This window comes from Macrosteles quadrilineatus, unplaced genomic scaffold, assembly GCF_028750875.1.
Source record: "Macrosteles quadrilineatus isolate MER2022 unplaced genomic scaffold, UCM_ALF_1.0 Scaffold_5__1_contigs__length_97177068, whole genome shotgun sequence".
Classification (NCBI taxonomy): Eukaryota; Metazoa; Arthropoda; class Insecta; order Hemiptera; family Cicadellidae; genus Macrosteles; species Macrosteles quadrilineatus.
The window spans coordinates 49056654-49069189 of record NW_026542598.1 but is presented as its reverse complement, the minus strand read 5'-3'; the positions used below and the strand labels follow the sequence as shown (position 1 = coordinate 49069189).

The 12536-nt window shown below is 33.5% G+C and overlaps 1 protein-coding gene across 1 annotated transcript in view; it reads right to left on the bottom strand.

Annotated features, from left to right (window-relative positions):
• Positions 1–12536, bottom strand: part of LOC128995583 (uncharacterized) — a 43029-nt gene that overhangs the window by 23289 nt on the left and 7204 nt on the right. The window contains exons 2-4 of the mRNA XM_054420600.1: positions 1625–1713; positions 923–1084; positions 200–331 (exon numbers count right to left, since the gene is read on the bottom strand). Of these exons, the coding sequence (XP_054276575.1) occupies positions 200–331; positions 923–1084; positions 1625–1713 (383 nt within the window). The remainder of the gene's footprint in view (positions 1–199; positions 332–922; positions 1085–1624; positions 1714–12536) is intronic.

Genomic DNA, 12536 nt, shown 5'->3' with positions numbered 1-12536 from the left:
TTTCCTCTTCAATCATTATATTTGGAGATATTTTTTTACGATTTTGCTTTGTGGAAAATGTAATAAATTTAGTTTTATTTGGATTTAACAAAAGACTATTATTATTGAAGTATTGCTTTATATTAGCTAGTTCTATAAAACTTAAATATTCAATTTCATTTTGGTTCTTTGCTGAGATTTTTAAATTGGCGTTTATTACCTTGAGAACATCCATGACATCGTCCGCATCGAGTCGAAAATCACAAAGGGCATGCAAGATTTCCACCTTCGTGCGTAAAGGCAGGAACTGGAAGTCGATGTCCGAATTGAAAGGGTTTTCTTTTCCATATTCCTTTAAAAATAATTGATCACATAAGATTTCAACAATAAAGAAACCGCAAATAAGAAAATATAAGATTTAGCCTAAATTACAGTGTATGCAATTTCATAAAATTGTGTATCAGAGTCTGAGGAAACTAACTACCTACTTATTGAATACGTAGCATGTCATCATCAAAACAGAGGATCCAAAGCTGGATCCTGTTATCCTTGAGCCTTGGGATTTAGCCTACCCTAAATAATAGTCCAGCATAAAGAAATGAGCCAAGTAACAGGTCATCTCACTCCTATCTACACAAAGGATTACTTATGTGTTTCACCTTGCACTCATATGCAGCTTAAATATTATGTTCAAATGTCAATTTTGTTACTGTGTTAATTTGACAGAATTTTATGAAATGGATTAAAAAAAAATTCAAGCTTAAAATATAACAAACGTCCTTTTTAAATATGTTCGCTACCAAAGTTATCTTCTATCTTATCGAGGAATTAGTTAGATGCCTGTATAGGGCCTTAAATTAAATGATACAAACTAACTAGGTTATTTTTTTATTTTATTAAATAATAATAAAATATTTCAACTAGTGGGAAAAATAATACTCACTCGACATTTCTGTCGGAAAAGTCGCCGCAAGAACATCTGGTAATTGAACGTGGAAATTCCATTGTTGCCGAGACAGCCACACAGTAATCGGACAATTAGCTCTTGGAGTAGGGAACTTCCAGTGTCTTCAGCTCCATCAGTGAGTAAAGCCTCCTCCAACTCCTGTTAGGGGAAAAAGGTTGAAGTTAGGTTATTAGGAGAAGAACAAATGTGCTTGATTACGATACAACAAGAATAGTGATGAAGCAAAACACGTAATATAAAAGAGCAGACTTCATAGGAGATATTATAGGATAGGCCTATAAGGGAAATTTAAGAAAACCTTAATCTAGGCAATCAAGATATGATGGATGTTGCATGAAGAATAAAGAAAAAATAAATAATTAAAAATTAATAAAGAAAAAAGGGTATGATACGAGGGTGGTTTTTTTAAAAAAAAAGGGCAGGGTGTTTTCACATATAAATCCTTACTTTGCTTGCTTGTACCACGCCCATAGGGGATGTATCATAACTTTCCATGACTTTTTACCTATTTCCAAAACTTTCCATGACTTTTTACCTATTTCCAAAACTTTCAATGACCAGGAGTTTGTCCATAACCATCCCTGACTTTCCAGAATGTGGACACCCTGCACTTAGCCATATTCTTTTGTCTAAAGTTAAAGTTTAACTTAATCCCTGATAATGTAGCAATCAACTTACCTCAATATCAAAATCCAAAAGGTTAAATGCAACTCGGAAGAGGGAGCAAAAGTGGGCAATACTTGGTACTTCCCACCATGATTGTATATCTGTAAAAAACAACAAAGGTTATTTTTTAGGTATAGGTTAAACCAAGCTTTTTAATAGTCTTTAACCCTTTGAGCCCCAAGTGCTGATATATCGTCTTGTCAATATTGTGCTGAAAATGACACAGTGCCGATAAATCGGCACCCCAAGGTCATGGGCAGAAAGACAATACCGGTATGCCGATATATCGGCCATCTAATATTTTATAGTAGGCCTAATAGCACTATTTTAACATATTTTTTGTATCAGAAAACGTCATTGCGTAGCCAAAGCATAAAAAAATATATTACAAGTAATATTTTGTCCATTTTTAGTGAATTTCCCTATAGGGAAGTAGCTTTTCAATGTATTTATGTACAAGAAATGAATAAAGTAGTTTTGAATTGAATTGAATTACCGGAGGTGGCACGGTAAGACCTAGGCCCGGGACCGATTTACTTTTTATTTCCATGTCCCCAGAGGCCAAAGACACAATTCGTTCAAATTTGTGTACTATATATATATTATTAATATATAGGCCTATATGTCCGTGAACACAATAACACGAGTAATTTCTGTCCGAATATTGATGAAATTTGGTGTAGGGAATTGTAATTTGATGTTTTTTTGTTTAAAGGCGTAAGGCGGGATTAACTTGAATGAGTTCTCGAACGAGCATGATCGGACCATGGGAACGGGGTTTTATGGGGTAAAAATTAGTTTTCCTAATTTTTGACCCTCAAAACACAAAATATCCCAATTTTTCTCTAGATCTTTTTAAAGAGCTTTAAAAAACAAATAATTCAGTAGGCTACATCAAAGTGTTTTTGTATGGTTATTGGTTACAGTACAGTGAAAATTAAAAAAATGTTCATTTATAATTCCCGTGTTACTCTTATGGAGAATATTGTAAAATGTTGTAGTTGGCTTGTTTATGGATGTATTTTTGATCAAACTTGGCAAATTTATTGATTTTATACTAAGCTATTAATATTTTACTAAAAACCCACTTTATTAGTTTCCTTGTGGCAGTCTAGGTACCCTACTCATTAAACTAATGTTATTTAAATATATTTAATTGAAAATCAATTCAGACAAATGAAAATTTGCTTGAAAAAGACGGCAGGTTTGCTGTGGCAAGGGTATTTTTACTACAGATTTGTGTTGTTTGAAGTGCATTTCAAAAGTTTTATTATTCTTTAAATGAGTTTATCAAAACATCATAACGATAACCAACTATGAACTACGTCTGTAATTGCATAAGTATTTGGGTGCATGCTATGGCCCTTGCATATTAGTGGAGTTGATAGGATTCGAATCATATTAAACATCATAATCATATCCTCCACTTGGACAAAGTAAGCTTTCCTCTGACTATATTATATCTAAACTTGGTATCCTCCATTCCCTGCTGTATGACTTGTAAAATTATTTAATAGTCCATTCAATATACACATTCTCTTTCAAATACCATATTTTATTCTCCTGCAGTTTGACCATAGAATGTCTATTTTAAGAGTGACAAATTTTTGAGAGTAACGGCTTAACGGCTTATTTATCTATATAAATAAAATTAGAGTTTTGTCTGTACATTGATCAGAATCATAAATTTTTAGGTTATTTTTTACGTTTTATACATTAAAGAAGCCGAAACAAGTATCATCTCAATTTCTGTCTGTCACGGCCCAAGAGCCATTTTATGCGGCCTTCTCCTGAAAAACGAGAGTACCTATCAAGATCCGAATCATTTTAATGTATTCACTGGATTGGCGAGAGTGTCTACTTACGAAGGTCTTAAGAAGGTACTAATTCATGTCCTTGCATTTTTACGTTTCTTTGTCATATAGATTTTTTCACAGTAATTATCCCATAAAACCCAAAAGAAACGTGAAATTGGATTTTAACAAAATATGTATAACAGAATCAGAATCAGAATGTTTTATTGCCATAATAATACATAAATGTACAGGGCAAAAGTCACCAAAACTAAACAAGTAAAATAAGACCCATTAAAATAAAGATACACACTTCAAAAGGTACAAACTATTTACAATTTAAAAACTAAGAAACTCTGTAAAATTCCTTATCAACTAAATATTCCCTAAGACCACGCTTAATTTTTTTAAAATCATGTTCGCCCTTGATTCTGTTAGGCAGAGAATTAAAGAGACGGATACACATGGAGAATGATTGGTTTTTATAGAAAGTGGTACAAGATAGTGGAATATGTAGGTTAAAGTTCCTCCTGAGATTGTAGCTGTGGTGAGATGACACTCTAATATGAAACATTGTCGAATTTTTTTAAAGAAGGTCAAAGATTAAAAAATTAAAATTGATGGGAAGGTCAGCATACTATTAGCTATTAAAATATGGCCTCACTACTTTGTAAATAAACTTACGGACGTTTAAAAACCCAATTTTGTGCGATTTTTCAAGTTTTCTCCCAATGTTTATAAAATAATCATCTATGAAATAGCGAACAGCTGTTCGGATCAAGATTATTTTTCTCTAGCTGTCACTGATATGTTTACATTGAATGTTGTTTACAAATACCGAAATCATTTCCAATCATGTTTCAAAAGCAAATCCAAACTAAGTTGGATTAAAACCGTTTTTTTTTTTTACATAACGGATTTAATTAATCGCAAGTGCAATAATGTGTAGGGTAACCGTAAATGAAAATAGAGATTCTTTGTGTATAAAATTTCTTGAGTTTTGATAACCGGGAAAAAGACCTTTGAATCAGTGTGGTATACGGCTGGGAAACTTACATTTTTTACATAAGCATTACCGTACCAATAGCTTACATAAAAGGTTCCAACTCATTGATGGCACTTCAATGGTGGTTGTGTAAAGTGTAAAGTGACAACTGCAGTGGGTGATTGTAACAGAGGTTTACGGATTATGTTCAAATCGCTTTTCCAATGTGTCTTCTCAATGCTATGTGCTGCTCGCTGGACCATACAGCCAATAGACCAATTGCTAGGTAAGTAGGCCTAAACAATTACCTACTCATAAGTTGGTAGCGCATATTAGCCTACTCAGTGTTCCGTACGGACAGGACAAGAGCACCTTTGATAATGAAATTTCCAACCTGAATATTTAATGGCAAGGTTGAGGTATAGTATTTTAACTACATATCGTTTGGTTAGTTAGGTAAGGTTAACCTAACCTAACTAACCAAACAATATATCGAATTAAACAATCGAATAATCAATATTACTCATTTGGTTGTTTGTGCCAACAGATATGGAAGTTTAGGCTTACTCCTTATTGATCCTAAGCATTTTATTTTTTTTTACTTGAAACTGTCAGATACTGTATTTGTTTATAAATAATAGTTTGGCCAGCATAGGCTATCTGAAAATATGCAAACCAACTGCTGTTCTTTATATAGGAAGGTTTCAACTGACTACTATAAGATCCCCGTGCGTAGAACGAGGTCACAGCTAGTATTATTATATAATCACTTTGACTAACATTGCATTTTATTTAATTATTCGAATATCAACAAAAGGTAAATATAAATATCTCAGTAGAATCTGTTAATATTGAACAAAGTTATCAACCAATAATTCAATATTCAGTTTATTATCATTTTTCAAGTTCAGAGTGTCACATCACTAGTAAATTCTTAGAAGGTTTAACGTATAAGAAGTGTTATAAATAAGTCCAAGAAGTTGATTGGGGGAGGACAATTAACAGATCTCTCACAATACTACATATGGACATCTGAGGTAATTTAATTATACTGGCCTACACATACAACATCAAATCTTCCACTGCGCAGGCTCCGTGTGATCAATGTCCTCATAAGTTCTATTTGAATTAAATTAAATTCTTTTAAATCCCACCAGGGGGCAACTTTTCGTGTTTCACACCTTTATGAAATATTAAATTATATTCCATAGGGGTGAAGTAATTTGTATTTGCAGATATATATATCAATATATATCTATCAAAATCGAACAAATAAATATTATATTTTTCTCTTTTTTTTTCTTTGCAATTCATCTTCAGATATTGTTGATGTCACGGATGATGATCCTACTTATGATCCAGTGAACAGTGTAAGTAATGGTAGGCCTAGGCTTAGCTTCTTGTCAGAAGGTAGGCCTAACTGGTCCTATCACTTATATTCATCTGATGATGAATATGTTGATGACGTTGCTTCTCTTTATGAATTGCCTAAAGGGTCCATGAATCTTGAAGATACAAAAACTGTCACTAGGCCTATGTTCACTGGTACTCCCCCTAATCAGACTGTCAGAGGTGTTATTCTATAAACTGTTATGAAACGTACCTATGAAATATTTTTACACATTTAAGTTAGACGATTCAATGACGAACCTTTAATTTAATGAATATGTTATGAAACGTAGTTAACGACTTTATTAATTAATGGTCTATTACGACATCACGATTAAAATTGTCATACGTGTTTGAGAACTCACGTGTATTGAGCTTAATTTCATAGTACCGGTAGTTTAATTAGTACTAAGTTATTCTTAATACAGTAGAACCTTGATAACAAGACTCTCATGGTGATTGTAAAATAAGACTTGTTATCAAGGTTGAATTCTTATCGAAGTTTGTAATAACATGTAAATTAGGGGTAAAATAATTTTAAGGGGATTTGAAAATGACACTTGTTATCAAGAGCGACTTGTTATCGAGGGTCTTCTTATCAGGGTTCCACTGTATATTCTTCATATTATGTTATTTTCCTATAATTTTTTATTTATTTATTGGCCCATGAGCAATGTTTGCTTGTAGCCTATAAGTAGGCTTGCTGCACAAAGATCTCGACAACGGCTTTAACAATTTCCTTCAAATGTCTTATTCCTTAAAAAATGAAATTAAAATATTTTAACATATTACATGTTGCCAAGTAACCATGTTGGTTGAACAAAATAACAAAGGAAAACTAAACTAAATACAGTACCGTACGTGTAACATCTATATATACAGGGTGGCTGAAAAGTAACTTGCACCCCCCCCCCCCTTAACTTTTCAACCATTTGAGATATTCGAAATCGGTTTGCGGCAACCTTCTTAGATATGAGGGGCTACAATAATTATGGTCAATTTTGAAAATTTTGCCCTTAGGGGTAGCGGGAGTAGGGGGTAGCTCAAAATTTTCAAATAACAAGTATAGTCAAGTTTGGAATCATTTTACAGGTCTTGACGAAAAATGAACATTGACATAAAGAAAACAAAAATCGGCTTACTAATAACAAAATGGCACCCTAAAACGTTTCAAATCCAAATAGCCACGAGGGTGGCAAAAAATTAACTTGCACCCTCTTTAACTTCTTAACTATTTGAGATATTTGAAATCGGTTTGCGGCAACTTGTTTGGAAATGAAGGGCTACAATAATTATGGTCAGTTTTGAAAATTTTGCCCTAAGGGTAGCGGGGGTAGGGGGTAGCTCAAAATTTTCAAATAGCAAGTATAGTCGAGTTTGGTATCATTTTGTAGGTCTTGCTCCGACCATCCATAACAAAATGACAGCTCATAATTACTTTAAATAACCATTGTCTCAATCATTTTTAGCTGTCATTTTGTTTATGGATGGTCCGATTTCTATTTTCTTTATGTTACTTGTTATGTTTCGTTAAGACCTACAAAATGATACCAAACTTGACTATACTTGCTATTTGAAAATTTTTGAGCTACCCCTACCCCCGCTACCCCTAAGGGCAAAAATTTCTAAACTGACCATAATTATTGTAGCCCTTCATTTCCAAAGAAGTTGCCGCAAACCGATTTCAAATATCTAAATTAGTTAAGAAGTTAAAGAGTGTGCAAGTTCATTTTTTTTGCCACCCTCATGGTTATTTAAATTCGAAACGTTTTAGGGCACCATTTTGTTATTAGTGAGCCGATTTTGGTTTTCTTTATGTCAATGTTCATGTTTTTTCAAGACCTGTAAAATTATACCAAACTCAACTATACTTGTCATTTGAAAATGTTGAGCTACCCCTACCCCCGCTACCCCTAAGGGCAAAATTTTCAAAATTGACCATAATTATTGTAGCCCCTCATATCTAACCGCCGCAAACCGCCGCAAACCGATTTCAAATATCTCAAATGGTTGAAAAGTTAAGTGGGGGTGTAAGTTACTTTTCAGCCACCCTGTATAATACGTGAAGCCGTTTTTTTGTTAACGCAACTCCTCCCTTATTTGTGCACCAATTTCAACGTTTGAGGTGTCAAAAGATTCGTCTCAATATGTAGTTTTGCAATAAGGTTTTAGAATTTTAAAATTCGTGCTCTTAAGGGCGTGAGACCCTCTTAAAGGTCGGGTTTTCCCCATAAGAAATACACATAGAACAAATTTAAAAACAAAAAACAGCTGTTTATAAAAAGAAACTCATAAGCTTTTGGGGAGTAGGCTAAATATTGATGTTTGTAATATTCAGTAGGTTAAGACCAAGTTAAACAGTTTTGTTGGAAGAACAGAAAATGCCTCAAGTTCAAAGAAGAAATATTGAACAAGGGAGGAGGACATAATTAATAATAAGATATCTTGTGCGTATGAGGAAGTTGAAAAAGAGAGACCTGGTCTAACAGATACCCATCCAGATACACATTCACTTGGTAAGATGAATAAAAATTGCCAGTTCTACTATGCAACTTACTTTGGAAGTGAAGAAATATACAAAGCTCATAGTGTTGTCACGGTGGGAAAGTAAACTTGCCTAATGTCAGATCAAATGAATGCATGCAAGAAATGTTTACTTCAGACACTGACAGATCGAGATATTTCAAAACACTTAGTAGAAACTATAATAATGCCTTGACTATGATAAGTTCAAATAGTAAGTTAATCCCAAATCTTGGCGGACCTTATATTTTTATTATTGTAAACTTTTGTATTACTCGCTTTACTTCAATTGAGAAAAACGTAAATGTATTGTTTACTACTATGTTATGTTGACAGTTCCTCGGACAAACTTATACAACGTGTTTAGACTGAATTCACCAACACAAACCAGACATTTCAAGTCAAAAATAAGAAGTTTCAAAAACTCATTTGCCATTGAAAGTTTTAGTGGCAATATTAGACCACTAAAATGTTATGTTCATAAGTGAAGGAATTAGTGTTTATGTATTGAACGATCGAGTAGTTACGGTCAAGTTTATTTTTATGATTCAGGAGAGGCAAATAATATACGCTGTTTAAAAAAAGAAAATTAAAATTGCTATCCAAATATTATAGCTACAATAGTTAACCAGCCTATTGTCTAGTCTTTTAGGTAGAAGGTAGTGTGTAACAAATGTATACATACTTTCAAAATTTTGGGACAGGTATTAACAGAAACTGCACAGAACAATGTGAGAATGTTCTGATGCAGGTCATCAGATACATGTCACTAAGTTACAGTCACTAAGGTACCATGACTGACAGACAACACGTTAAATTACGTTAAACAACTTTCAATGGCGTTGCTGTTTTAGCCTATTCAAAGCATATTATGGCTGTCCAGTTGGTAACCCAGAGTTTGTGGGTAAAAAATGGAGCACTTGATACTGTATCACCCCACTTTTCAGGATTCTCTACGGAGAAAATTTGTTTGATCAGGGGATGTCTCAAATAAAAGAAATAAAATGACCCAAATTTAATTAATTAAGACAGGTTATCAGTAAGGTAACAGTGTTCTTCAATTCTCAATGCTGGAAAAACTTTTTTGCAACATGTTGACTCGAATTGAGGTGATCGCTTAGCATTAATTAGAAGTTATCAGTTAAAGGAGAGCAGAAATAATGTAGGTGAACCTTGACGACGCCAATAGAGATATTTAAAATTAGTTTCTAACAAGTTTTCAAACAACTCTAAGTTGTAACTAAAGTTACTCAAATTTAAGCATAAGGTTTTCCTTGGCTTTATGTTTCATATTATGCGGCTCATTGAGCCGCACGGGTTCTCTAGTGTGTTTATAACAAGCCATACATACACAGTACAGTAGCAAATTACAAAATAGGTAGGTACAGTACAAAGTGAAATAGTTATTTGTGTAAATACTCCCACTCGTGTTACACATTATATTTTTCCTACAGTCCCTATAAAGCATATAAATAATTAGTCTTTCAAACACTATACAACACGTTTTTAGGTTCAGCTGCCAACACAAATAGGTGCCCTAGAGAAAGTAGTAGGCTACCCGGTCCGTATCACTCCGCTATTTTTCCTCGGCAAGAAATGTGCTCCGCGACTTGAGATATAGTTCCGTATGTTTTTGTAGTTTGAAGTGGTTTCCACACCTAAAAAAATGCTTTAAATGTATTTTCTTGTTCATTAAGATCGTAGGAATGTTTTAAAAACGTTTAAAAGAAAAGTCCAGAAGAAATTTCAGAAATACCGTAACTATAAACACAAAATGACAGGTTAAATCGTAGTTATAGTAATAGTCAATCAGCTGCTCATAGTATTCTTATCTTTAAGTGTTGCCAACCTATTTCCAAACGTACTCGGATTACGTGCATAATAGAACCACGCTGTTTTGAGTTGTTTCGTTGGAATCCTGATGTGCGCCAAAGTATAAACCGTACGACAAAGTATAAATATGCAGCAATTAGCAGCTTTCTGTACTATAAACAGTACAAGGAAGCCAACTTTGTCGGGTGACTGTAGGAAAAATATCATTTGTTACTATTGAGCAAAATATTAAACTGAAGATTACTCGCTATAGAGTTACAATAGAGATAGGCCCTAAACCATACCGAGCCATGGGTCGGTCCCCAGGTACTTCTGGTATTTATTTAAGATATCATAAACATTTAATTAGCCGCTGGACAAATACAAAACAATGTCTTTTTAAGGATTTTTTAATTGCCTTTTAATTACTTTGGGCTCTAGTTAGCAGTAATAATGCAGGGGAATTTATAATAAAAAATAAAAAAATACAATTACCTAGGTATCTTTATTGACACCTTTGACATTTTAAAATACAGCAGTGTACGATTATTTCGTCGATTATTAAGGTTGGCAACGCTGCGTGCAGTGGGCGTTGCCGGGGTAGCAACTTCCGGAGTTAGCCAATTCCTAACTGGGACGTTTAGGCAGTTCCAGAGTTAGCCAGTTCTGGCACTGGACCGAGTTAGTGAGTTCGAGAGTTAGCCAATTCCTACGTCTGGGTTTTTTACTTACTTTCACCACAATACATTTAAACAAAAATGAGCTGTCGCATATATGCAGCGTTTGGGCTTTTTCAAGAAAAATATAATAATTTTCACTATTGTCTTTGCTATAGACCGGGGGTCGCAAATATGCGACATTACAGAAGGTTCTAAAAAATATAAATACCCCCGCCACAGCAAACCTGCTGACTAAGCGAATTTCCATTTGCCTGGATTGATTTTCAATTAATCTATTAAATTAACATTTATGTTCAACGAGTAGGGCCTACCTAGGTTTATTGCTACGGTATATATAAAATTTATGTGAATTTGAATGGATGGTGTTTTTGGCCTTTAGGGACCTCAAAACAAATAAGTTATTAAGGTCCCAGGTCCAGGTCTTACCATGAGTAGGCCTACTAGGTAAAAGAAAACAGAATTAACCTTCCAGAGGTCGCATCACGGAAGTAACCTCCAGGGATGTTTAATTTTTCGCGATTATATTATTTTGAGTGGTGTCGGCAGTGTGAGTGTCACTGTACCTCACGCATCTCATTCCTAGAATCGAGTGAAGGTCAAAACTCACCCCTACTATTTTATATTTGTTAGTTTTGTTCTGTTTTGTAAGAGGCTGGAAGTAACTTCTGTGTGCGCTCTGCCGAGTCTTATACAGCCTGGAGGCAACTTCCGTGATGCGACCTCTAGTTTAGTGTGTGCGTTGATTATTGTGTGTAAACAATTACTGTAAATAATTATTGTTTTACGATTCATGGCATTATTTAGTAAATATATAGTTTTTACAAGATGATTGAAGAAGTTAAATTTCGAATTGCAACACTCTTAGCCGTGCTGAAAGGGAGATTCACGAACGACGTATGTACAGAGTCATTTAGTATTTATGTTAAATTACTTAAAACATCAGGTATTGAGAGTGTTATCATCTAAAGCCACATTATAGGACATTGTAGTAAAATTTAAATTAACTTCTTGAATTCTTCATCTTCTTCTTCAACTGAGATTCCTTCATGTACTTTTATGTTAGAACATTTGATAGAATAATAGTTTAATTTTACATTTATAAAATCTAAATAACACATTTTTGATGTTTAAAATTAAAAATAAAACTTAATTTGTGCACTAAAATACAAATTTTACCTCATAGGCTAAATGTTTGTTTTTAGGGTCAATCCATCAAGTGGTTCAAAGGTGATTGCTTCAAGATTTTTAAATTTTTTGATATTTTTATCCTTGAAAGTACATACGGTATCATTAGAAGTACAAAAATACAATTGTTTTATTTTTATTTTATTTTTCTACTGTATGGCGGCCATTTTTGTTACTGGAATGCCCGTTTTCAGCGATTTCAGAACTCTGCGTTTAATTAAATATCTCTGGTTCTACTAATCCTAGAACATTAAAGTAAAAACCAATCTCTTCAGAAAGATCTAAACATTAATATGGTAATATAGTTATGTACTTAAAACTAAATATATAGGTCTAATTACCTGTTTAAAGTTTAACGCAACGATGCTACGAAAACTGATTTTTAACAATTTATTTTTACCTAAAGGCAATTGACTAGGTATGCGTTTGTTATTTTTTTATCTGATAGTTATAGGTGTGTATTCCAAATCATCAAAGTTTCAAGTTGTGGACTTACATAGGGTTTGAAATAAAAATTTTCAAAATCTTAAAATTTTCAAAATTTCAAAAGTTTGATT